This window comes from Zootoca vivipara, chromosome 9 (assembly GCF_965207765.1).
Source record: "Zootoca vivipara chromosome 9, rZooViv2.hap1.1, whole genome shotgun sequence".
Classification (NCBI taxonomy): Eukaryota; Metazoa; Chordata; class Lepidosauria; order Squamata; family Lacertidae; genus Zootoca; species Zootoca vivipara.
In genome coordinates this window covers 6931889-6958468 of record NC_142592.1, presented here as the reverse complement: position 1 = coordinate 6958468, position 26580 = coordinate 6931889, and the positions used below count along the sequence as shown (strand labels likewise).

The 26580-nt window shown below is 43.7% G+C and overlaps 2 protein-coding genes across 6 annotated transcripts; one reads left to right on the top strand and one right to left on the bottom strand.

Annotated features, from left to right (window-relative positions):
* Positions 1–455: 455 nt before the first annotated feature.
* Positions 456–17552, bottom strand: RINT1 (RAD50 interactor 1). 5 transcript variants are annotated; one of them, XM_088676685.1, is made up of 16 exons: positions 17377–17548; positions 15938–16013; positions 15303–15370; positions 14515–14710; positions 11618–11859; positions 10415–10588; positions 10183–10335; positions 9149–9305; positions 7840–7950; positions 7218–7443; positions 5804–5941; positions 4214–4413; positions 3729–3943; positions 2365–2545; positions 2154–2272; positions 456–917 (listed from the first exon to the last, which is right to left on the bottom strand). In XM_088676685.1, exons 2-16 carry the CDS (start codon positions 15989–15991, stop codon positions 695–697), a joined length of 2457 nt encoding a protein of 818 aa, XP_088532811.1. In that variant the 5' UTR covers positions 15992–16013; positions 17377–17548; the 3' UTR covers positions 456–694. The 5 variants fall into 5 exon arrangements, with proteins under 5 accessions (XP_088532811.1, XP_034982451.2, XP_060135533.1 ...); XM_035126560.3 differs by having other exon boundaries at positions 15303–15367; XM_060279550.2 differs by having other exon boundaries at positions 14515–14702; positions 15303–15367; positions 17377–17494.
* Positions 17553–18428: 876 nt separating this feature from the next.
* On the top strand, positions 18429–25863 carry EFCAB10 (EF-hand calcium binding domain 10). The gene is made up of 4 exons (XM_035127717.3): positions 18429–18672; positions 22615–22779; positions 24094–24178; positions 25658–25863. The coding sequence occupies exons 1-4, from the start codon at positions 18576–18578 to the stop codon at positions 25692–25694; spliced, it is 384 nt and encodes a 127-aa protein (XP_034983608.2). The 5' UTR covers positions 18429–18575; the 3' UTR covers positions 25695–25863.
* Positions 25864–26580: the final 717 nt, after the last annotated feature.

Sequence of the window (26580 nt, the reverse complement as noted above, 5' to 3'; positions counted from 1 at the left end):
GACAAAGGCACAGAAATCACAGAAAATGCTGCAAACCACTGTAAGCCCCTAGTGTTGATAGCGGACCACTGGAATATGTCTGGTGTTAACAGCTCAGAGCCCTTGCAAAGAGTTGTTGGGAAACCCTAGCAACAATCCAGCCAAACTTACAGGATTCTGTGTGACTGACCAGCCAGCAAGGGGAAACAGCTCAGGTTAGCTCATAAAATGCAGTTCCCACCAACTCCTAGAAGGATCCTAGAATAGAATCATAGAATTGTAGAGTTTGAAGGGAGCACAAGGATCTAGTCCAACCCTCTGCAGTGCATTAATCTTTTGCCCTATGTAGGGTTCCAATCCACAACCTTGAGATTAAGAGACAATCTGTTCCTGTAAGGGCTTTGTTGCTTGTGTACAGGGGATGTATTAGAATATGCCCTGTAATGAAAATAACTTTACTTGATTACCACAGAAAGTCAGCTGAGAAAACTGTATTTGTCACACTGGTGTTAGACAAGAATATATTCCAGCTGAACATATTGTTCAATTATAATACTTGCTGATCTGTACCCAACACGAAACTGTGGCATGTATACAGCTCTTTCATCTTCACTGAAAAAGTTAGTTTAGCACAGAGAAAAGTAGGAGCATTGATAAAGTTGGCTTTGTTTTTCACAGAGTGCAACGGTGATTAATCTCTCTTCATTCTATTTGCTTATTTCCCAGTGTTAGGCCAGTTTGCTCTCAAATTAAGAAGAATCTCGACATCTTGCTGAGCTAACTTGTAAATTCCAAGTTCATTTAATGCCGCCATTGCTGTGGGCTGACTTGAATTGAGGACGGTTTCAGTTCTGTTTTCAGTGGCTGAGTGAAGCACATCCTTTAAAAGTAGGGCTGAGCCAACATTTAAATTCAGCACAATACAGGCCTCCTTTATGCTGCAAAAGAAAACGAGAAAGTCCTCATTTCAGAACGGGAAAACCCAGGGAGCTATGCAAATGCTTGGAGGGGAACTTTAGACTTGTTGCTTATATAGCAGCCCATCCTGCCACATGACAAACCACATTTAAAACAGAAATCAGAACAACAGATCTTCATGCTATATCAGGTTTTTTTTTCTTTAAGTGACAAATATCTCACTAAATACCTCAGCCTGTAAATGATAAGTTCACTGTTTTGTACAAAACAGGGGAGGGGACCCATCTTATCTTATGCTTTTGCGCCTTAAACATAATTATTCCCCAACAGTGATGTAAAATTATTAAGTAGTGGTCTTTATATGCTTGCTTGCTTATCTATCTAACTAACTAACTAACTAACTAACTAATTGCCATAAACCTGTAGATCTCATGGCAGTTCACAACATAAAATTGCAATATAACCAACGGTTAAACCACTGAGCCTAGGGCTTGCTGATCAGAAGGTTGGCGGTTCAAATCCCTGTGACGGGGTGAGCTCCCGTTGCTTGGTCCCAGCTCCTGCCAACCTAGCAGTTCGAAAGCACGTCAAAATGCAAGTAGATAAATAGGAACCGCTACAGCGGGAAGGTAAACGGCGTTTCCATGTGCTGCTCTGGTTTGCCGGAAGCGGCTTTGTCATGCTGGCCACATGACCTGGAAGCTATACACCGGCTCCCTCGGCCAATAATGCGAGATGAGCGCGCAACCCCAGAGTCGGTCACGACTGGACATAATGGTCAGGGGTCCCTTTACCTTTACCTTTTACTGTAAATGCTAGCACAGGGGTGGCCAACTCTCAAGAGACAGCGATCTACTCACAGAGTTAAAAACTGGCAGTGATCTACCCCCCTTTTTGGGGTTCAGGTCAAAGTTGTTGAGTTTTTTCAGGGAGGAGGTAAAATGTTGAGCTTTTCTTAGGGGAGCCACAGTTGTTCAGCTTCTTTGGGGGGAGCCAATGATCTACCAGTGATCTACTGCAGACATTCAGTGATCTACCGGTAGATCACGATCTACCTGTTGGACATGCCTGTTAGCAGAAGTCTACATTTTTATTAAAACTCTTAAAGGGGATGAATCTCTCTCATACCCTTTCTCAGAAAAGTGTTTATAACAAAAGGGTAGGAGGAAGAGGTTCCCTGCAATTCCTTCTCTATTCCCCCCCCCCCAATATACAAGTTTTGAAGTAAACTAGAAAGTGAGATATGCTTTACTTACTGTTTGAAATAATTCTCTGGCCGCTTGCAGTAATGTGAGAACAAAGGGAAAAGATTCCTGGTCATGTCGAACTGCAGCTGCGCTGCTCCTCCTTCATTAAAGTGATTGGCCAGAATTATCTGTACACAGCATACAAATAACAGGCAGGTCATAGGGAACATTTCTGGCATATTTATCTTTACAGCCCTAGTCACCCAGGACAGACACTTACTTCCTGATAGATAAACAAGTCCACCTTCTCTGCAAGCAGTTGCCAGAAGATTTTGAACAACGAGTAGCAAAGCTGCTGCTCTAGTTGTAGGAGCTGGTCTCTCAAGGTCATTAGCAGTGGGCAGGCAGTGGCTGACAAAGACATCACGGCCTGTTCTGACTGGGAGGGCAAAGACAGCCACCTGAAAGAAGCAGAAAATCATCGCTGCAAAGGAAAGCTAACAGCACCCAACTCAAAGTTTGCTTGGGAGTTTACAAAACACTTCATGAGATCTGTTTCCGTTTGTGATTCTAGATGAGCCCGTTATCTTGACAGATGTGGAAGGGGACCACATCTCGCTCAATGGCAGAGCCCAGCTTCCATCCCTGACATTCCAGTTCAAAGCTCTCAAGGAGCAGAGAGTCCAGAAACACACCTGTTAATGTCTAAGGGACACAACCAGTATATTGTCTTTGCATTTTGCCACTGGCATTAGGAATCTCTCTCCATTGCACAGGGATGGTGAACCTGTGACCTGTGATGTTGCTGGAGTCCAACTCCCATTGGCCCCAGTCAGTGATGGGACTGCTGCAACATCATCCTTGGCAGTAGGGTGGGACAAGGGGGAGGAATGAATTTTAATACACTCATTACTAGATCCCAAAACCACAGTGACTGGTATCCATCCTGGATAGCTCAGTTGGTTAGAGCATGGCGCTGATAATGCCAAGGTTGCAGGTTCAATCCCCGAATGGGACAGCTGTATGTTCCTGAACTGCAGCGGGTTGGACTAGATGATCCTCAGGGGTCCCTTCAAACTCTGTGATATGATATGATATACAATAAAACAAAGTGGAATCATAGTGGAGTCTTAAAATAAAAACAAACATGGCTTTATTTAACCATCTTGAACATTAAGACAGTTTTTGAAAGCAATTCTGTGTTCCAAAGCTGTAACACTACTGGGTCAATCCGCACAACTACTCTGGAACTGGAAGAATTACTCTAAGGTCGTCATCCCGAGTATTCAGGTGACAAAACTGGGTTCTCTAAATGGCAAAAATTGTTACTACATCCTGAAGTATTTTTCGTGGCACAATAAAACAAGTGTTTTTTATGGCACGATAAAACAGCCGATTGATTAATCTCACAACAGGCACGGAATATAATTTCTTGATGGCTGTTCTCCCTCAAAATAGTCACCCAGATCATTCCTTTCAGATATCTGTATCCTGTCAGATTAATTCTGCAGCATCAGGTTTTATAAAACAAGGTAATGGCATACCATATTGTGGGAAGAAGAACGCAGGCTATACGTTTTTTGAAATTCCCCTCCACTCCGTTCCAACTGTATACAAATCAAAATGTGTTCAGCAAAGTATTACCTTTCCTTTTTGTACATCCTGGCAGCATCCTTGATCTCTCTGAAGACATGGTCCACCTGACGAGTCAGCATGTCATGCTTTAGTCGCTCCAGGAGGTTGATCATGTCGTCAAATACGGAGCTTTCCATAGAAGCCAGTTGTCCTAGCTGCAGCTTATTGAGTGCATTGCTATCAGCACAAACTTCCAGTGCCGCCTGCTGAAGCTGCAAAAAGAACTAGAGAGACATGAAGACCCTGCTTTACGCACTGCCGCCCAGAATTTTTATACATTTGAGGGCTGCTTGAGCATAGATACCTCCCAACAATGTGGCACCTTAAAATGGCCAAAATCTGATCCCCTGAACTTTGAATTCTACCAGTGCAAGTGAAAGGCAATTCTATACTGTGAAGAAATAGTGGCAGTTGTGCAACAAAATACGTTTAAAATTAAGTTTTTGACAATCCACAAAGAGCAACTGTAGTTATGTAAAACGAGCATCACTTACAACGTTGTCCGCCCAATCTGCCAGGACTGTTGCTATGTAGTTCACAGCATTGAGGATGGCGCAGTAGCGAAAGGCTAAAGGCACTCTGGTCTCTTCCTTCATAACTTGAGTTAGCCGTATCCTGAAGTCGTCCACCAACTCCTTCTGCAACTCTAGGAACTGCAGCTTTCGAGCAGCTGCAGGAAGGTGTTTATACCTATCTATGCAGAACACATTACAAGGAGTTTGGTAAATTATTTCATATTTTTAAAGGCTCTCTTTTGTTAGAAAGCACCTACCGTCCAAGATTTCATCACAGACTTAACTGGCGCTGTTTAAGGAACGGGAACGGTGTTACAAAAAGTAGTTTATTAATGTACTCAATGCTTCGCGCTATGGCATTTAACACTTTTGCCTCCTTTTCATAGCCTCTGCTGTCCCACAGAAAGAGCATTTTTAATGGATACAAGACAGGCTGGGAACTTGTTCCGTAGACACACAAAGGCCACGTTTCATTCCCCTAATGGCATTTGCCTGTTGTTCTATGCCACTGTGGCTCAACGCTGATTGCTAACTAACTTAGTAAAATAGGGGTATCAACCTAAAACACATTAGGCTGGATTGAGAGGACGTTAGCCACCATGGTTTCAATGGACCTGAAGTTAACAATGACGTAACTTTTCCCCACTGATTTCAGCAGGCCTTAGCCTGAAATACTACACACAGTTGAGTGGGAGTCAAATCAATGGGATATGCATAAGATAATGATGGAAAGGGCAATTAACTTCCTCTGAATTAACTCCACTGATGCTGCTCCATGCTACTCAAAGCAGAAGATACCTGCTTACCGTACACTCAAAATCCATACTATAATTATTAGCAATGTTTGGTCTCTTTTAGGTTTCTGAGTATTCTTAAGATTGTTTTTCTTTTTTAAAGGTACATTATCCCAGCGGTAATTGCCCAACATATCCATGCTGTTAGTATTGACAGTGCCATGACTACCTTGTGAATTATTCACTGATGGAAAGACGAATGAACAGAAACTACACTGATTTGTTCCAATGCAAATGCAATTCCAATTTCCAACTCTTATTCCTTTAAAGCCCTAAATGGCCTCGGCCCAGTATACCTGAGGGAGCGTCTCCACCCCCATCATTCAGCCCGGACGCTGAGGTCCAGCACTGAGGGCCTTCTGGCAGTTCCCTCACTGTGAGCAGTGAAGTTTCAGGGAACCAGGCAGAGGGCCTTCTCGGTCGTGGCACCTGCCCCGTGGAACACCCTTCCATCAGATGTCAAGGAAATTAACAACTGACTTTTAGAAGACACCTGAAGGCAGCCCTGTTTAGGGAAGTTTTTAATGTTTGAAGTTTTATTCTGTTTTTTAAGGTTCTGTTGAAAGCCGCCCAGAGTGGCTGGGGAAACCCAGCCAGATGGGTGGGGTAGAAATAATAAATTTATTATTATTATTATTATTATTATTATTATTATTATTATTATTATTTGGTGACAACTGTAGCCACTGATAGGATGTTGATCTCCTTGTTGATTGCAATACAGTTCTTGAATTATTCAAGAACTAAAACCCAATGCCAGAAATGTTATAATTACCTGTGATAACCAGTAGCAGAGTCATAAAAGTTTCAGCACAGTCTGGGACTTTCATTTCATCTACATCTGTAATGTCTTTATACTGTGATATCCAGGCAGCTTCAGATGAAAGCATCGAGTCCATCTTTTGAAGAGCAACTGCCAGGCACATAAAACCAATGAAGAACTTAAATATTTAAATAGTTACCTTAGTTAAAATAAAATAACTTAGTTACCTTATTATTTCAAATTTTATTTCAAGAGGGGAATAAATTGTTCCTTTTTAAAATGAAATTTGGGACAGGGGAAAAACATATCAAATATGGCAATTTTGAATCAAAGGTAAGATGCTGCTTCAACTAAAGGAGTTAACTGAACGAACCTGAGTAACAGCTAAAACAACCAATATGAACCCAATAAGAGAGCACGTTTATCAATAATGCCCTGGAATCAGATGGGTTCTCTTATACCAACTGTTAAAATCCCTTACAAAACTGACAAACACTATTATCTTTATGCAAGTATTGGCCAAAGTAAAGCTTAACACTTCCTAGTGCCACATTTTTACAGTTGTTTATTCAAATTTCATAGGTTTTACAAAATCAACTTCTTATTGACCTGATCTTCAATTTTACGATAAACTGTAATAAGGGGGTAATTAGCATCCTTTCCCAGGTTGCTTTTGCTATTGTGGTTTCTTCTCTACTTTAAAGTCTTCTGAACAATAAAAGGAACAAGAACAATAGCAAAAGGAGTACTATTCAAGCAGAAATAAGTTGAATCTGACATGGAAAGCAAATACAGTACTGCCTGATCTCTGGTGGTACAGTCTGTTCTTACCTCTACTTTCTTTGCCATGGATTTGCTTTGCAGTAGATAAAAAGCTCTGAAGAGCTCAGATGTTAGAGCAGTGTGCCTTTGGCAAGCTCAGCCATATCCTAGAAGCATATCTCAATAGTCTCAATGGCTAAAAATCTAGCAGACTGCCTTAATTCATGGATATTGGCATCTTAACCCTCTCCCAGTAAAGTTGGTTCTGCCATGCTATGTTTGACAACTAATATTCCTGGGATAGCCCTCTAGCGGCTATCAAGTAGGCCTCCTGATTAGGAAACAAGCTATATCCTTTGCTGTGCATCAGGATTATTTTCAGACAGATCCATAGACCTCTCCCCACCAAAAGCCTGACACCTTTAGGAGCAGCAGCATGGACTGTGTTTCTTACAATCATGAGCCTCTGCAGAAAACCACGTACGCCGTAAATTCCATCCCAAGTGCAAACATTTAGAGCACAACTCTAGTTCCAAGACTTGTTCAGATTTAAAACAGCTATTCCCCCCAAGGTAGGTGAGCTTGGAATGGTCCCCCCTCCCCAAACACCCAATTTCTCCAGGACCGGTTTTCAACCAAGTCGGATCTCCCCATAGTATCTTACATTTTCTCTCCACAGTTAACCATCTTTGAAAACAGGTTTCTTCTGATAGAATGTGCATGCAGCTGGGGAGGCTGCTGAGATACCCATGGACGCTGTGCAGCTCTCTCTCAAACAGAAGCACCTCGTCCACCAGGTGACAAAAGAGGTTGTCGTCATACAACAAGCAAGGGATATCAGCAGCCAGCTTCTCAAGTATCAGCATCACCAAAGCTCGGGAAAATTCCAGCTTAAGAAGAAACGAAGAGATCAATTCAGATGGCAACTGCATTTGTATCGGAAATGGTTAAACTTCAGGCTGGTGGAATCTACTTTTTTTTAATCAATGCCCCACCACCCACGTGCAAAAGAGACATTTAGAAATAAAAAAATCCTGAGCCTAGAACATTTTCTCACAGTCCTTTCAACTTGAGTATCCTGCCCCCCCCCATCTTTCTTAATTTCAATAGTCTTCATGTGTCACTTTCTTGCTGCTGCCAATGATAAAGTGGGAGTCAGAAATACTTGCTGATCAAGTAGAAAACACCCATTAAAACAGTTGTTTCCAGTCAATCTTCTGCCCATCCTGTGCTGGATGTATAATTTCATGGTTATCAGTATGTTAAGAATATACAGACATGCTTACCTTTGCATTCACCGATACACCTGCCTTGTCCAACGCTGGTTGGATTTTGTCTTCAAGAAACTTAGCATGATTTCCTATCCACATGAGTACTTGGGTTAGGTACCATTCAGGCTTTTGAGAAATAAGAAGAATTCACAGTATCGGTTGTTAGGTCAAAGATGCAACCTAGTCTGATCAGAGCATCATACATCACCTTAGTCTGTTGGCCCAGTTCCCCTCTAGCAGCCCTCGCCACTGCTTTTTATATTCCCAGAAATTAAGTGGTTTGTGCTTGGCAAGGAAAGTGCTTAACCAAAAAGAGTTTGATAAGCAGAACATGTGCTTGCTATAGGTGTGTGCTGCAGTACAGACAAGAATTTCCTTAAAAGATACAGTGGTGCCTCGCTAGACAAAATTAATTCGTTCCACAGGTCTTTTCTTATAGCGAAAAATTCGTCTAGCGAATCCCATAGGAATGCATTGAATTTTTTCCGATTTTTTTTTTTGCCCATAGGAACGCATTAATTGAATTTCAATGCATTCCTATGGGAAACCGCGATTCGCTAGACAAATTTTTCGTAAAACGCATTCGTCTAGCGAGGCAACCTCCACTCGAAAAATCCTTTCGTTAAGCGGAAATTTCGTTAAGCAGGGCATTCGTTAAGCGAGGCACCACTGTATAGGAAACAGACTACCCAAGTCACAGGCCAATAGAAGGGATATAAACAATGAACTCTTGTGGCACTTTGTTGTTTTTGTTACAACAGACCAACACAGCTACCTTTCTGGAAACTGGGAGAATGGAGAACATTGGGAATCAATCCAAAGCAGCAGAAACCTAGAACAAGTTAGTTCAATATGTTTACAAGATGTCTAGAGTTCATTTAAAGTTGTTACTAAAATCAGGCATTATTTCTTACATTTTAAAAGATGCACAAAATGCCAACTACATGCCAATCTTCCCAATGTAATGCAGGAAGAGGTTTACTTCTGACTGATAAGACGTTGTCTGCATATTTTTGCTGTTGCAGCTGTGTGAGTTAAAAGAGCAAGAGCAGGGATGGGGAATTTGTGACCTGTTGCATTTTTGACTACAACTCCCATCGTCCCTAACCATTAGCCATGCTGACTGGGGCACATGGGAGTTGGGAGTCCAGCAACATCTAGAGAGCTAAAGGTTGTATTCTAAATGAAGGCTGAAAATGGATGGAAGGACTAGTAAATTTTGAGAGGCACATATGCACATCCTATTCCACCCTCCACCTTCCTTCATATATCTTTTAGAATGTTCTATTTAAGACAGTAATTTTGTACAACACCATCACCCTACCTTGCTCAGCATATTTGTTTGTCTGTTTCCTGTGAAATGATACTTGAATCTTTTCTGAAGAGGAGCCAGCATGATCTGCATAGGTAGTATGATAGGTGGAGATGGAGGAAGAATGTATTTTTCTGGAAGCTGTTTTGGTTTGGTTAATAGTTCGTCTCTGAGATTTTTAAGAGTCAAAGTTAAATGTCTCATTGATACAGATACAGGCATATAGATCTCTGGACCACACCCTGAGTGAGAAAAATGTTGGAAGGGATCATGATAAGCAGGCAGAGTAGTGTGATCTTCAGTGAGGTAGCACATGCTCTGACTGGTTATGTTCTGAGGGAGGTTTCCCTCTGTATGTCTGGTTGTACGTCTCCCTGCTATCTACAGGGTACAAAATGAAAGACAAATCCTCTCTCTTCACTCCTCCTCAAATTATACCCTGTTTTTGTTCAGTTTGCTTAGCAAAGTGTCATCAGGACTTATCTCTCTGGACTCCATTTGCGTTTATTAGGTCACTTTGCTAAGACAAGAAGCATTGATTTATATTAGCTACAGCTCACCTGCCCCATAGCCCACACAGTTCTGGAGGATCCCCATAACCCTCAGGAACCGCTTCACAGGGTGGTCAACAGTGTGCACTGCGTAATAAATAAAATCCCCATGTAGAAATGAAACTCTGCTCAAACTTCTCTTGGTCCAAACTTTTAAAAATAAACACAGAATTCTTGACTTCTGACAATTTGGTTGGATTCATTACAAGTTAAGTCACACTACGAGACTTAGACATGACTAATTTTTTACTCTTGATTCTGATGGGACCAAACTTGGTCTGGATCCCATCCTTAACGTCTGCCTCTTGATCTGCAGTTGCACGGCGGTGGCAATGCATATCTCCATGTTGTGAAAATCTTCACCTGCTGATTTCTGCAGATCAAGGCACAAGAGCATGCCAGGCCATTTTGTTTTTGTTTTCCCTGTTAGCGGCAAAACTAGCATGCCATAGTAATTCATTTAGCACAACGCAATCTTGGTTTTTCCAAGGATACGAAGTTTGTAGTTTCAGAAGCTGAGAAAAGAGTGTCTCAAAGTTCGTGTATATCTCTTGGGTGTTGGCTGGCGCTGTAGCCAAACCGAATGGCTGGGATTGTGTTGGTCCAACAAATGGCCAATGAAGATGATTTAAAGTCTCCTCAAAATCACTGCAACAGAAGAACATATAAAAATTACTTTGATTTAGTAATGCAAAACAAAATTGAAGGAATTATTCCATATTCCTACCTTGACAATTTATCCTTCAGGATCTTGTGCCAGAATTGAACAGTGGATCTTACAAAAGTAAGAAGATGAGAACAAGACGACTCCTGAAGCTTGATATCAACTTCAGCCATGGCTGCTAGAGTTGTAGCAGCCTCTGGCACATTGTTAGTCATGAGATATTGCTGAATGTTGTCGCTAGAAAAGAAAAAAATGAGCAGGCTAATGTGAAAAGATCTTGCTTGATTTTACAATTATTTATGAAGTGCTTAATATTACAGTTGCTGGTGTGAGCCTTATCAGATGGCCAACTGACATGTTTGTAAACAGAGGAGTTGAACAAATACCACTACAAAATTACACTTAAAAACATGTAAAGAAATCTAAGTCTTAGAAATCTGTCTGAACCCTCTCACCAAAACAACAGAACAGAAAAGTTAATATCCACCAATAGGATCTGCAGGGATAAGCAGGTATCAGTGCTCATCTGTAAGAAACTTCAGCTGCTGATTTCTGCATATCAGGACACCAAGAGAATATCAGGCTAAAAATGTTTAAAACCTCAACCTAAGATACATGGCAAGCTATTTAGATAAACTATAAAAATTCAGATGCACCACCACATCTTTTAACTATTTTGATTATCTTGCCCCACCCAACTGAAGGCCCCACATATTCCTATTTTGTTCTGTAGGAAATTAATATTTACAATGGATATGGAGATTTTAATTATTTAAACCAAATAAATCTGGAACGTGTTAACCATTTTTAGCTTGTTCAAATAAGCTTGCAAACTAAAAAAAAAAAGTCCGCACACATGCACAAAAATACCTAAATAAAACAATGGGCCCATAGCTACGATCCTTTTGGATGGGAAATAGCATATGCAAATGCGGAGCACATAACTCCTGTGATCCAACACAGAGTCCTTTCAAAAACAGAAGAATTCTACCAATCAGCTATTTGGGAGGGAACATAGGGCTCTTGATTCAGTCATATACCCTTTCTGCGTCACACAGTAACCAATAGGATTGCAGCTTTAATTTTAAAGTTTAATTGTTTCAAGGCATGTATGTAATTATTATTATTATAGTTGCTTTATCAAAAAAAGTATCAAAGCAAATCGATAAGATATAATGCAACACATAAAAACAATTCAAAATATTTGGAGACTCTAAATATTTCATCATGCCCAAAACATATAAGGTGAGGTACAGTACTATTTACCTTAACTCCTCTATTTGTGAAATCCATTTTAAATAAGCCAGGTGCCTTTCAACTTCTTTTATCTGACTTATCAGTACACCGAGATCCTCCATCCATGGCTTGGATGTCATCAAGTGATTATTAATTGAACCGTACAACAGGCTTTCCTTCTCTAGAAGCTGGTTGAGAGACTTTTTAGAGTCTTCTGCATTCTGTAAGGCCTTCTGAATTCTTTTAGGAACTTCAGACGAAACTGTAAGCACCTATATGTTAAAAAGAGGCAACAGGCATCCCTGTAGGACATTTCTGTTATGTGGCAGAGGAACACATATGTAGCTGACTTCGTCCAGTTCAGACAAATAACTGAAACTAAGGCTTAAGACGTAATAAGGGCAACATGGGATTTGATTGTACACAAACTGCTTCTCTCTTCTTTCCCTGGGAACAGGTAACAGCAAACCCAAAGAGAGAGGACTGGAGAGAACTTCATAAGGAAGAGGAAAAAGGCAAGAGAAGCATGCAATTTAACAGGTCAATCCCTAAATCCTCATTTCAGTTGTAAGACTATACTAGACCTCATAGAATCATAGAATTGTAGAGTTGGAAGGGACCATGAGGGTCATCTAGTCCAACCCCCTGCAATGAAGGAATCGTTTGCCCAACATGGGGCTCAAACCCACGACCCTGAAATTAAGAGCCTCATGCTCTACTGCAGGCATTCCCAAACTTCGGCCCTCCAGATGTTTTGGACTTCAATCCCCATCATCCCTGACCACTGGTCCTGTTAGCTAGGGATCATGGGAGTTGTAGGCCAAAACATCTGGAGGGCCGCAGTTTGGGGGTGCCTGCTCTACTGACTGAGTTAATCCCAGCCTCCTCATACCTCTGACCATCTATAACAGAGATGGGGAGCCTGTGAATCTCCAGATGTTGCAGTCTTCCACACCCAACAGCCCAGCTAGCATGGCCAATGGTCAGAGCCAGTCTTAGCAACCACTCATGGTTTGTGTGGAGAGAAACAAACTAGAAGACTGGCCAGTGGCATAGTAATAGTGGGGCGGGGGCGCGCCACCCCGGGCAGCAGACTGGACGGGGCTGACCACCTCCTATGGCCGCTGCTGCTGCTGTGTAATGTGACACGGCCACCGCCATGGAGGAGAAGCCCCAATGCAACCGAGACTGCCCCACTCCGCGGCTTGCTCGCGGGGTTTGCCGCGGGGCTGCGTTGCATGGCTCCTGTGCGTGCATGCGCCGCACGCCACATACGTCGTGATGTATGCACCATGCGTCGTGACGTGCAACGCACGCACGTGATGGACACCCCGCCCTCCGGCAGCGTGCCTTTGGGTTTGCCGCCCCGGGCAGCCAGGTGGCTAGCTACGCCGCTGAGACTGGCTTGTTTTATCCATGGAGAAGCAATGCAGGAATTTAATGTAAATGAGCGCTACCTATTTACAATGAAACCTTAGATTGTTTTAAACTATGGTTTAATATGACATAAGGACTAGGCCACTGCGTTCAGTGGAACCAACTCTCGGATATGCACGAATAACCTGAACAACCTAAAACTGGAATGAAATGCAATGATGACGTTGCTAGAAAATAAAAAACCCAACAGCCTTTAAGTCTGCTTTGGACTCTGGCCAAAGATTCTCTAGTTCCCATATCACCTCCCCTGAAACAAATGTAATTGATTCATTATTAATAGCATGTTCTCATTTATGTAAGCTCAATAACTGTCATAAAAGAAGGAATATAGCAACTGTATTAAAGATATGAAACCACAGAAGTAAACAAGGGGCTGATACCTACAGCATAGGAGATATAGAAAGCATGTATAAATGGAAGAACATCTGGTGAAGATGCAAATTGCAACGAATGGTCTAACTCAGGCATCCCCAAACTTCGGCCCTCCAGATGTTTTGGGCTACAATTCCCATCTTCCCCAACCACTGGTCCTGTTAGCTAGGGATCATGGGAGTTGTAGGCCAAAACATCTGGAGGGCCGCAGTTTGGGGATGCCTGGTCTAACTGCATGGGTCTCCAACTAATCGGCAGAATGGGATTGTGTCCATTCTGCATTCCATCCATGCATAGGACATGATGTTTCAATATGATCTACAACACATGCAAGCAGGGGCGAACGAAGGCGTTGTGACACCCGGGGCGGGGCGTCGCTACGTAGGGCGCATGTGCAGCTTCGCTACATACAACGCATGCACGGTACATAGCAATGCCGCACATGTGCTGTACATAAAGGTTTGCCGGCGGTGCCACTCCAGCGCCGTACAGACGGTGCTGGGATCCTCTGCTTGCGGTTGCAGCCACAAACGGAAGATGCTCTGTTCGCGGCTGTAGCGGCGACATAGGGATCCTAGCACCGTCTGTACGGTGCTGGAGCGGCGGCACCAACAAACCGCTATGTACTGCGCATGTTCGGCGTCACTACGTACAGTGCATGCGTGTAGCAGCGCACGTGCGCTGTACATAGCGTTTTGCCGCTGGCGCCGGGATCCTCTGCTGGTGGCTGCAGCCGCGAATGGAGGATCCTCCACATGCGGCTGCAGCAGCGCAATGGCTGCTCGCACTGCCGCAAGCCCCCACAGGGTGCCTTCTTGTCACCCCAGCAGACATGGCACCCGTGGCGCACCTCCCCCTGCTCCCGTTGCGACGCCACTGCATGCAAGCCAAATTGTGCAACTGCTTTTTTAAAAAAAATCCCTCCCAGATGTTGCAGGACAGATTGGGGCTGCATTCTTAAATATACTAAATTGTTATTCCCAATATGTGAACATGACATAGCCCTTATATCAGTGATTATACTCCCCATCCTTTGTACAGACAACACAGCTCAGGGTTTGTGAACAGGGTACGCTTTTTCATGAACTTCTTTAAAAAAGCAAACATATGCAACTCACCTGTTCTTCTAGCTTTGCTTTATTTTCTGACAGCTGTTCAATAAGTCTGCCAAGCTTGCTTAATGACTCGTAGTCTGTTCCAACCTCCCTTTCCACAAATTCAGACACATAAAAAGGGATATCGCAGCTCTCTGGGTCTCTAGGAATTCTCTCTTTTCTGCTATCCAGGGCTTCCATCTTTGGATCACCTGCAGTACTGAGTTAAAAAGGTTTGAGTTAACCTGTATGCAAAGCAAATGTGAAGTCCATTTGGAATAAGATATATTAATTGAACTTCAGTTCAACAAAAATACTAATAGACTCAAGTTTTATTAAATATGGAAATAGAAGCTGGAAAATATCTGAGTGGTTATTTTCTTCAGAATAGATTACTCCAGAGCCTTTTTTCAATGAGAAAAAAAGTATTACTGCAATGTCACAAAACTGGAATCTGCTCCTAGCCATATACCAGAACTATGCCTTTTGCATTTAATATAATGCAAATGCTTTTATGTCCTTGTATGAAAAAACCCACTTAAAAACAACAACTCAAGACTTTTGCTGTTTGGAAAGTGATGGAGAAACAGAATGAAAAGTGAGAGGTGAACAAATGACTAATGGGCAGACATGTTAACACCCTCCAAGCAAATCAGGATAAATGCTCATTGCTATATAACCTCATCTCAAACAAATCAGTGATTGCTCAGTAAGGACTGAACAGCACCTAACCACTGCATACGCTTTGAGCATGCAAATCAGGATGAATGTTGAATAAATAGGTTGTCAGGAAGAGCTCTGAGAGCACCCACCATAGAAGCTGAGCTTCTTCAGAATCTTCTGTTTCTCCTCCTAGCCCTTCCTCTTTGTTGGTCTCCTGCTGAGATAGAGAGGCACAGTTTGAGTCCACCTCCTTTCTATATCAGCTTTCAGGAGCAATGAAACACTGTTTTTCAATATCCATTACATCTGCTTTCGGATGGGCAGATTGGAAATGCAAAAATATTATAAGTATAAATACCTGTATACAGGTGAAACTCGGAAAATTAGAATATCGTTGAAAAGTGCATTTATTTCAGTAATGCAACTTTTTATTTTTTATTTTTATTTTTATTTTTACAGATGCTTTCTTTTGGAAATTCGACAGTAATAAAACTATTTGTTGTAATTGTAATTATTTGTTGTTAGGCGGGTCAATTATAAATAGAATGTACCGTAATTAATGAAATGTAATAGCGATGTTTATTTTTGTATTATTGTAACTATTTAAGGCTTGACATATCTTGCTTTGCATGTCATGCATCTATCTCCTATATTGGTTTCACCTTTTAAGTTGCATTACTGAAATAAATGCACTTTTCGACGATATTCTAATTTTCCGAGTTTCACCTGTACGTAAGCCTAGAAAATAGATTGAGAAACAGTTAAAGAAAGAAAGTTCACTTGCCTCTTGAAGGTCCAAAGTTGCATCACTGTTCAAAAGTGGTTGCACCATCTCCATTGTAATCCACTCTGGGTATTCTCTGCAGGGGGGAAAAATTATCTACATTTCAGAAAATTGCTAACAGCAGCCAACACAGCTGAATGAAACCTCCATGTCCACAGGCAGTATAACTTAACACGCCAGACAACAGGAACAAATAAAGAAGAAGACAACCAGGGTCATTACACTGCCTAGAAACATCTGGCTGGATGCTGCAGGAAGTGGGACCCTGGATTAGATGGACTTTCCATTTCCCCTTGGCAGGACATCCGTTAGCAGCCATCTGTATCGATAAACAACAGGAGAGGTCAAACCATTGCAAAATTACAGCGCCTGCCATGGCTGTAGAGTCCAATACAGGTGAGACATGTTTTCTTCCATCTGAGACAGATTCAGGCGTCCGCTTTCACTGTTACAGGTGCACCACGGCGATTCTTCTCCCTGCGGTCCTTCCTCCTCTGGTCACTGCTACAGATGCACAACCTGACAGCGGGTCTCCAGGCGCTGTGTGGTCGCCGAAAAGGGATTCCCACACGGCGGGGTTGACGTCGCCAGCCTCCACATCTTGTTTTCAGCTATCTCTGTAGGGCAGAGTTGGCCTGGTGTCTGAAGTATGTCCTCAGGGACCCTGCCATCTTCCATTCTTCACACTTGACCATGTTATGATGACAGCCCTGGCAATGTTGTTGTGGCCTTGTGGGGGTGTTGTAAGCCAAAAACAGCTTATCTCCTGAGTTTATGCCAATGAAACTCAGGAGTCCAATGTTGTTCATTGCAAAGCAATAAGTTAGTCGGATCGTTCCGCGAAACTGCAACCCAGCCTGGTGGTCCAGGCAGTGGTATTTATAAAGTTTCAAACAAAGCATTTCAATTTTCACCAATCATATACATCATTACCTCATTTCATGTTTAATACACATGTGCAATAAGCACTAGCAATTTCTGCTGATTAAGTTCTGATTCCCACCGTGTTGTGTTATACTGTTTTAGTGTGCATGTTGGGAACCTGTAGCCATTTGCACCATGTAGCAACTTATATTCTAGCTTTGAGCTGTATCTTTGTGATTCGCATATTAGCTGTATTTCTGCCCACGTGTTGCAAAATCATCATAAAGTAACAGGCTGCCATAACTTCTCTATTAGAAGCACATTCGAGGATTTACAGGGGTACACATTATCATATTTATTGTGGCCCTTTGGGCCACCACCACAGGGGCACTGCTCCGGCTGACCCCTTAGAGCCCGCCCACCCACCGACCCCTTTGCCTCCCCCTGACACATGTCAATCCTCCTCCCCACAACAACTAGTAAGGAGAAGCAGAAGGAGCCCGGCCAGACGCGGTCACCCCACCCCGGCTATCTCAGCAACCTCCTTCCCCGTCGTCCCAACCCATGAAGGCCACCTGAAGAAGAGCCTTTGTTGGAGCCTCGGGTGCCACGCAGTCTCCGTCCCCGACTCCCCTGAGAGGGGCGCGAAGGCGAACCGGGCTCAAGCCACGCCCACTCCGCCGCCTCCAGGTCGACGCGTCGGCAGCCCGGAGCACCCAGCAGTGACGGCGCGGAAGCAGCGCGAGGAAAGGGGGAGGGGTCACGTGGCGTGGAGGCGCGCCGTTTAGACGCAAGAGCTTCCGCAAGATAGAGCTGTAAATCGATAGACCCGCGCCCGAAGGCTGTGCTTCCGGGTTGGCTTTGGGGAAAACCTTCTCTGCGCTCGGATAGGAGCGGGAAAGAGTTAAAATTGACTGGGCAGCCAAAAATGCTGCATCGCCCCCCCCCAAAAAAGTATAGTATCATATACTTGGGAGGGACCACGAGGGTCATCTAGCGCAATGCGGGGATCTTTTGGCGAACGTGGGGCTCGAACCTGCATCCCTGGGATTAAGAGGCTTATGCTCCCACCGACCGAGCTATATCCTGGTCCAATTTTGCTTAAGTCCAGTTTTGTGTGTTTCTAATTTTGGAAACCAAAGAAAAACCGCCCACTCAAGAGCTTATTCTTCCCATATTTTTATTTTGTTTACATTTACCGGTATATGGCACTTGTTTCTTCCAGGGGGCTCAAAGCGGTGTCCATGGTTCTCTTTCCCACTTCAGCCGCAAAACCATCTGAGCTTCTTCGCAATGCCTTCACCTCCCTCACGGGAGCTGAGTGGGAAAGGAGCTGCAAGGGTAGGGAAGCCCTGAGAAAACGCAATTCCACCCTGGTCCTAACTGTGCATCACAAAACACGAGCAGCGAATTTTAATTTTAATTTTCGCCCGCTGAGGCTTTCATGTTATTGGATCGAGCTGGTTCTTCTACTGCCGCGGAGGTTGCTTCCCAAATTCAGCAGGCAAAAGGGAGAGGGAGGGAGTCTCCGCTTCAGGAGAGGCTTAACTCCGAATTTCTCTCCCACTGCTGCTTCCTCCGAAGTAAGCCTCCCGCTTGCATGCACGCCCCGCTTGCTCTCTGCTTCCTGCAGCCGAGCGGACGGAGCACGCGCTACTAAGTGGAACTTGAGGACCTTCTCCTATTGGTCCGCCGCCGCCAAGCCTTTTCGTCACGTGACCCGCCCCTCCCCTCCCGCCGCGGGAGCGTTCCCTCCGGTCTCCTAGCAACGGCGATGGACCGCGAAGCGGAGGGTCGCGCTTACCTAGCGCAGCACAAAATCCCGGAGCTTTTGCACAACCTGAGCGCCTTGCTGCTCTATCACCGGCCAGGTAAGCCCGCCTCACCCTGGCCATGCCAGACACCAAACCTCTGCCCCCCTCAGGTAAATATGGTGCTGGAGGGAGGACAGTATTTGACCCACCCACCCAAAGAATCATTATACTATTCACAACTAGCTGGCCCTGCCACGCGTTGCTGTGGGTCCCCAGTTCCGTTCCCTGCAAACCTGAGCTATCCCGTCCCCATCCTGCCCCCACACGAAACCCAGGGGAGTCTCCAGCTCCGTTCCCTTAAAACCTGAGATGACGTGTTTTGGGACGTGGGTGGCTAGGGGCAGGATCCCGGCGAGGCCCTTTGTGGAGGAATGGCCGTTCTGGCAGTTATAGCATATTGGTTGCTGAGACGCAGGTTCGGCCTTCTATTTCTCAGGATGCACTCTGTCCCGCCCTTGGAGACGCAGCTTCTGGGTTCTATTTCCCAGCATGCCCGGCAGTGTCTGGTGTCTGAGTTTTGAGGTCCACAAAACGGGGTTTTACCTTGCCCTGGGGTGTCATCTGTGTACGCAAATGGTATGTGGACACTCGCTTATTCGCATGTGACGTTGTGTCCAAATTTGAACGCAATCGGTCAAGCGGTTTTGGTGTGAGGGGGATACTAACCCACATGCCCAGTTTACACACACACACACATATAATTCCTACACACACATATTATTATTATTATTATTTGGTGTTGTTAATAATATTTACGGTACTCCCCTCTTGGCTTGGCACCCTGTGCAGGGGACCCACTTGCGCTGCCCCAAATCGGGTGCTGCTTTCCTACCACCAACATCCACAGCTCACTTGTTCCTGACTGTCATGTGACACGGATAATTTTGCCACAGGTGCAAATGTAAGAACAGGGCCGGCCTGCCAATGCGGCAAGGTGAGGCGACAGGATCCACTCAGGCAGCAGATCCTGGATGTCAAGTCTTTCTTCTCTGCTTGTTCCCGATGAAAATATTAGCTCACCCATTCTTCCCTGGTGGGGAGGTGGTGGGGGGTGGGGTGTCATTTCATTTTTTTTTAAAATAATTTTTATTGGTTTTACAAACAAAACTAAACAAACTACACAAACATACAATATAACACTGTCCCTTCGTTTTCCCTCCACCCACTGGTTCACCTCTGCCACCAGTGAAACCCGTGTGCTTTGAGAATCAAAGGGGTCCATTGTAAGTTGGGTTTAGCCTCCCCCCTCCCTCCTCCCCCCTCTTCCCCCCCTGCCATTGAAAGGACAGGGGTGGAGGAGTTCTGAGGATTGGTTTCCCCCAGCTCATTCATAAGTATACATTAACAAATACAAACATAATAGGGGAGAGTTTTAACTCCCCAATTCTTATTACCTTAACCTTATACTTCTGACTTCCTCGATAGTCTTCCTCCTGGTTTTCCTTAAACAAAATCTAAAATCATGGCGGGTTTTCTATTTCAGTTTAAAATCCTTTTCTTATAATGTTAACTCAACCCTCCTCCTTTTCCATGCTGCCCTCCCACAGACCCCCTCCTGCCACAAGAGGAACCTGTGGGGCACAGCATTTCCAAGGTTCCATTATATCCCCTCCTCACCCCTCTGAGCACCCCCTGCCACTGAGTATCTCAGAGTAAGGAAAGGAGAGTAGACAGCTTTCTGCCTAAACCTAACTTAACTTACAAAGATTTACATTCACTTAAATTCTTTCCTAAGCCGCTCTTATAGTTCCCTCCAGAAAGCACAACTTTTTCCATTCATTTTTAGACTCCATCTCCTCTCCCTAAGTCTTTTCCCCCAATTGGATCAGCATTTCCGTTAACAAGCCAAAATTTCAAAAACCGTCTCTCAGAAACTAAGAACAAAGTCTTTTAACTAGAATATTCACCCCACACCCATTCTTTCCCATATCCATCTCCAGGCCCTTGTCCCCCCCTGCCCCTGTCTTTTCCATTCCTCCCTAACATCATCCCACATTTCACCCCCTCCAGGATCTTCAAGTCCATCAATCCTCAAATTCCTTTGCTTCTCATTTTCTTGCTCTGCTTTTCTTCCTTTTGAGGTCCATGCTTTGCTTCATCCCAAACATATTTTTTAAAGTCCAAGTCCTCTTTAAGATTTTCATCTAATTGTTCCTCCTGACATCCAGATTCAGTCTCCACAGTCTCCAAAATCAAATTTTCCTCTAAATCCTGGGCTTGGACTTCATCCTCGTCTGCTGGTAAATTGGGATGCTGCCGTTCCTTGTAGATATCCTCCCATGTTTGTAGATAGTTTAGCACAGCCTCCTGGAAGGCTCGAGAGTACTTTGTTTTCATATTTCTCCTGACCGCAGACAAACAGGAGGTGGAGAACAAAGAGGTGCTGGAAAATTCCTTTCTCAGACGGTCGACTCCATTTTGGCTGATCTTTTCCTTTGTCTTTTAACTCAATCACAACTCCATTCTTAACTCCAATATTAAATAGTTCTACCACATTTTCATCCAATTTTTCCGATTATAACAGTACAATCAGTCCACCCGGTCTTTTGACAGCTTGACAGCTTTTTGACAGCTGCCAAAGCGCTCTCCCCCTTAATAATGCTGTACCACAAGGGGTGCCGGACTCGGGAGTTGAGAGGGTTCAAAAAGGTCTTTCTTTCTCTCGGGTCCACAGTCCCAGATGTCTTTTGTCGTTCAGCTTAAGATTATTTAAAGCGCCTCCCAATTTTCCATTAGGAAGAGACCGACTTCCGTTTCTTTAGAGTCTCTCCTGTTTTTCCAATTAACGAATTTGAAGTCTGTAATCGCAGTTCCACTTACTTTTTTGGAAGTTCAAATTTGTTCGGAAGAATCTGCCGCTTGCCGGGTCAGGACTCGGAGCTTCACTTCTCGGAGGTAAGATAAAGCCCAAAATGGCTCCCGCGGTTCCACCCCGCCGGCTCTCGATCGCTCTATTGAGCTCTCGGGCAGCGGGGGATCCGCAAAAAAACGGAGCAACCGCTGGGCGCGTGAGTCACCGGGACTCTCTACCCGGTGTTTTTACGGGGAATCCGCTCGCTCTGCGGACCTCCCCCCCCTCCGCGAAGCCAGGGACATCGGCGCGCGAGGTCCCTGCGTCCTTCTCTCCGCCGCGACAGACCGGAAGTCATTTCAGTCCTCTACCCCAGCAGCACTTAGTTGGTTGAGAAGTTAGTAGGGAGGATGAAAGTGCAGAGAACATGTGGAATTGAGGCCTGGTTGCCAAGCCCCTCACAATGTTCATGGGCTGACAAGTGTTTTAGGGGCTTTTTCTATAACGGCAAGGACTTGTGGATGAGAGCTTATGCATATTTCCTGTGAAGACAGAACCGTGTTGGAAGAAACTCAGTGGTGCTACGGAATGCGATGGGAAAACCCTCTTTCACAAGTGGAACTTTGTGGTCGCCGGCATCCGTGGTTAAATGGCTTACCGTGAACAAGCGGTTTGCTAGCGCACACTGCCCACAATTGCCACTCTCACCTTGCCTGTGGTGCTTGGCTTTTTCCGTGCCTCCAAACATGGAATCATAGTTTGTTTCTCCCAACCCATGGCATGGTCATGAAAACCAAGGGCTTGCCAATCATGATTAAATACAGTAAGTGCTTCAGTTCCCAGGAAAAGTGCAACTTAATGATGCCCAGCTGCCTCTGAACCATAGTAGAAACATTCCCAACAACAGTTTGGTAATGACAAATTGCCATTTGGGTTCTCCTCTTCCAGAACTACCTAGTGGCCATTCAACCTAGACCTTATGTAACTGGCAAGCTTTGGTACCTGCATTTGCATGTTTTCCTCTCCAACCCCATACCTGTTTCTTTTTGTATCCTAGTCTGAAAGTCTGGAGATATGGCCTGCATCTTTTTTTAACCTTTGCACAGTGCCTAGAAAACATTAGACATTTTAGTGAGAGTATCTACCAGGACACATTGAAGTGGGAATGTATGTGTGTTTTTAGCCACGTATGTGTTTTTATCTTACAGACAGACCAAGAGAGTTTTTGATAAAGACACTGGAAAAGATAAAATATGCAAAAATGACTTCTACGGAATTCCCTTATCTTATGGATGAGACAAACGTGGATGCAATGTTTGAAATGCTAGATGTTGCAGGCCAAGGTTACATAACCATACCACAGTACAAAGGAGGTTAGCAGCCCTTTTTTTTTAAATGAACATCTCATTTCATATAGGTTATTATGGCCACATGTGGCAAGTTTAGGCATGAGAAAAACAGCTTCAAGATTATTCTCAGCCTAATCTTTACAGAAATTTAGTGAGTAAAACAACAAAAAACCCTTTAGATTTCTATTGAGTAAATTTCTACAATTTGTTAGTTGTTCCTGATGTTGATAAAAGGAAACAAGTAACATTTGGGAGCAATGCTCTGTAAAAAAACTCAGTAAAGTGTACTGGGTTCTTCTTCAGCAGCTCTCTCTCCTTTCTCCCCCACCCTTCATAAGCATGCTTTTTTGACAGGAATAACGTATGTTGAAAGAAACCTCCTTGTTTTTAAGAGACTGGATATGAGAAGACAGGGATATCTCATTGCTATATGGAGATAACGGCATGCGAGTTATACTGTACTATACGTGTTTGAATGTCAGATCTGCCTAACCTATGCTCTGACCTCATTCAGCCTCCCATCTAATGGAGAGTTCATAGGATCCCCTTCATTTAGATAAATCCAGTATATGATTCTCATTACTTTATGCAGTGGTGGGGTGGATATATGCATGTACAGGTTTCTTGCTGGGTTGAGGTTTTTGTCCCATCCACATCTGATCAGTAAGGTCTAAGCCACAGGTCCCCAAACTAAGGCCCAGGGGCCGGATGCGGCCCAAGTCTTCTAAATCCGGCCCGCGGACAGTAAGGGAATCAACATGTTTTAACAAGAATAAAATGTGTCCTTTTATTTAAAATGCATCTCTGGGTTATTTGTGGGGCCTGCCTGGTGTTTTTACATGAGTAGAATGTGTCCTTTTATTTAAAATGCATCTCTGGGTTACTTTTGGGGCATAGGAATTCGTTCATATTTTTTGTCAAAATATAGTCCGGCCCCCCACAAGGTCTGAGGGACAGTGGACCGGCCCCCTGCTGAAAAAGTTTGCTGACCCCTGGTCTAAGCAGAACTGAAGATGGAAAAGAATGCACTGACTATAAGACTAGTTACAGGTAGATAGCCGTGTTGGTCTGACGTAGTCGAAACAAAATAAAAAAATTCCTTCCAGCAGCACCTTAGAGACCAACTAAGTTTGCCATTGGTATGAGCTTTCGTGTGCATGCACACTGAAGGTATCTGAAGAAATGTGCATGCACACGAAAGCTCATACCAATGACAAACTTAGTTGGTCTCTAAGGTGCTGCTAGGATTTTTTTTTATTTTGCTTCTGACTATAAGAGTCATGTATGCTTCAGCAGCAATTTCTCTAAGCATCTTACATCTCCTCTCCCCTATTTTAGCACTTGAATCTTTGGGATTAAGTATCCAGGATGAAGTTTATAAAGAAACTGACATTATGACAGCAGAGGAGTTCAGGGGGAAAGTGTAAGTTAAACTTGAATGCTACACAACTGCTTAATTTTTTTAATTATAGATTTTTCTGTTGCTCATGCCATACTGGGCTAGATTGACCAATATGGCTCTGAATTGTTTCCCTACATTTACCATCCTCGTACATCTGTCCCACTTCCAAATGTTTGTAATGTTTGAATAGGGCTTAAATGTCTAAGATCTAATGGACGTAGGCCCAGAGATTGAAGCTTTATAATGGTAAGAAGTTCAACCTTATTGTACTCGGATGTTTTATCGATTAGTGCTTTCGGACTTTGGAACCATTGACAACTAAAGCTACTCTGCCAATCTTGCTGTTTTTCATTGGGTAGGTCAACATTTTCAGAATATCCGGTTAGCCCTTCCTCCAAGATCATTATTGGAATACAGTATGTATGAGCGTGGGGTGTATGGAGTGTTAGGGGAGGAGGAGTACCTGTGACAGGGGACACATCATGCTCCTTCTGGGGCATTTTGTCCACCTTTGCTCCCCACCCTGCACTCAGCTCTCACCTGCAGCTCCTAGACCTACAAGCTGTCTGCATGCGACAGCGGCCACACCCCGAGAACAGCTAAACAAGGTGAGGGTAGCCTATGAGTTAGGGACTTCCTCTGCATGTGGAGACAGGCTCCAGCAGATTGAGAGGACGCCACCAACAGTGGGTCCAACAGTTAAGAAGGCAGTTTCTGCACATACAGTAGAGGGAAGTGAGAGACAGATAGGGCTTGTCAACTTGGGAAGATAGCCCATCTACGTGCGGGAAAACTGACCCTAAACCTCCACTGCCTTGTGGGATATCTTGTGGGAGAAGAAAAGGCTACGCAAAACCAGAGTGGAGTCCCTAAGGCAGTTGAATGTACGCCTCCTTCCAGCAACTCCTTGTTTCCTTTGGACCACATAAGGTGTTGTGTGGGCAGCCCAGGACCTCCAGACACACTGCTCAGGCTTGTGCCCCAGGGAGGTCACTTGGGTGTTGCTAACACAGCAGTATGATTTCACCCCCAGAGGCGCACTCCATTGTCTCTCAAGACAGACGGATGCCAACTATGACGTTTGGAATTTCCCTGCTACAGCTTTTGGGAACAAACTATCCAGTTAGCATTAAGTTGCATCTATTTTCAGTGAGACTTAAGTGAATGCTCAAATCTCTCCCACTGAAATTTATGGCATTTGGAGGCGATGAACTTTAAAGAAAACTTGCCATGTTTACTGTAGAAAAATTAGGAACGTGTGAGCTGTGATAGAAATAAGTGGCATTAACAAAGGCACAGGAAAGATTATTTGAAGAACATTCAGTACACAAAATAAAACGACCACAATCCAGAACAGATTTAGCATGCAATGTTGAGTAAACAAAATACCTGCAGGAAATTTCTCTAATTTAAGGTATGTTGCTCAGCCTCATACTGTATATCGTGAACAGTGAATGGTATGCACATTATACATTTTAATTGCTTTTTGTTTTTCCACAGGATGAAAAAATTTGCTGAAATGTGGGAAGCATTTTAATCTTCAGTGTTCTGATCTAAAGCTGCTTGGCTTCATATTTTACTTTTGAGAAACTAGTATTTCCATTATATATAGTTGACTCTTCCTAGTGTAATAATAAGTACACCAACACTATAGCAATTCTAGAATTTGGCTTGTCAAATAAATACTGGGTTCATTATAGCCAAAATTAAGCAGTTTTAGTCCCTTTACTGCATTGGGGGGAGACTATATATATATATTTATTGCCCCAAACTCTCTCCTTAATGAAGGCTTCATGATACCTCTCACTACCTACAAGATGCAAGGTAGATTATGCAGATTAGTAAATAGATTATGAGTGTCACTCTTATGGGCCATTTCTAAACCAGAAGGAAACGAATTACACATTTCCTTGCCACAATGTGAAGTTGCTCTGGCTTGAACAAAAAGGAACAGGATGAAAAATTATTGCCCCATGCCTGTTTAGAGAATAGGCATGGAGCAAACATTTTTCAGAGTTTGCTTTTATCCATTTTAAAAACAGAAACCTTGGTTTTTACAGTACTTAGTAAGATGTAAAATGTTTGGAGAAATGGATTTGTGGAGTACCATAGTTTGCAAAAGCACAACTTTTTCTAAAGTTGTACATTTGTCACATGCATGTGTGCAGAAATACATTTTTTTTACTGTGTGACAATGAAGAAAGCCTTTTCGGCTTTTAACCTGTTAGTAAGTTGCTTGAAACATTTTTTTTGTAGTAAGTGACTATGTCAAATACAGGCAACAACCGTTTTAGTCACAGCCAATATGTGTGCAACCACACACACATCATGCCAAACCTGGAAGTGACTCAAAAATGTCACAAAGGGGGCGGATCGGGGCAGGGGCAGAACGGGGTGTTTGCAGGCTTTTTCAATGGGCGTTC

Coding starts and splice junctions, on each gene's coding strand:
- RINT1 (XM_088676685.1), bottom strand. CDS start 15,991: ATGGAGATGGTGCAACCACTTTTGAACAGTGATGCAACTTTGGACCTT. Junction 10,589..11,617: donor TCACAAATAGAGGAGTTAAG/GTAAATAGTACT, acceptor TTTCTTTTCTAG/CGACAACATTCAGCAATATC. Junction 3,944..4,213: donor CAGATTGGGCGGACAACGTT/GTAAGTGATGCT, acceptor ATGTCTCTCTAG/TTCTTTTTGCAGCTTCAGCA.
- EFCAB10 (XM_035127717.3), top strand. CDS start 18,576: ATGGACCGCGAAGCGGAGGGTCGCGCTTACCTAGCGCAGCACAAAATC. Junction 18,673..22,614: donor GCTGCTCTATCACCGGCCAG/GTAAGCCCGCCT, acceptor TTTATCTTACAG/ACAGACCAAGAGAGTTTTTG. Junction 22,780..24,093: donor CATACCACAGTACAAAGGAG/GTTAGCAGCCCT, acceptor CCCCTATTTTAG/CACTTGAATCTTTGGGATTA.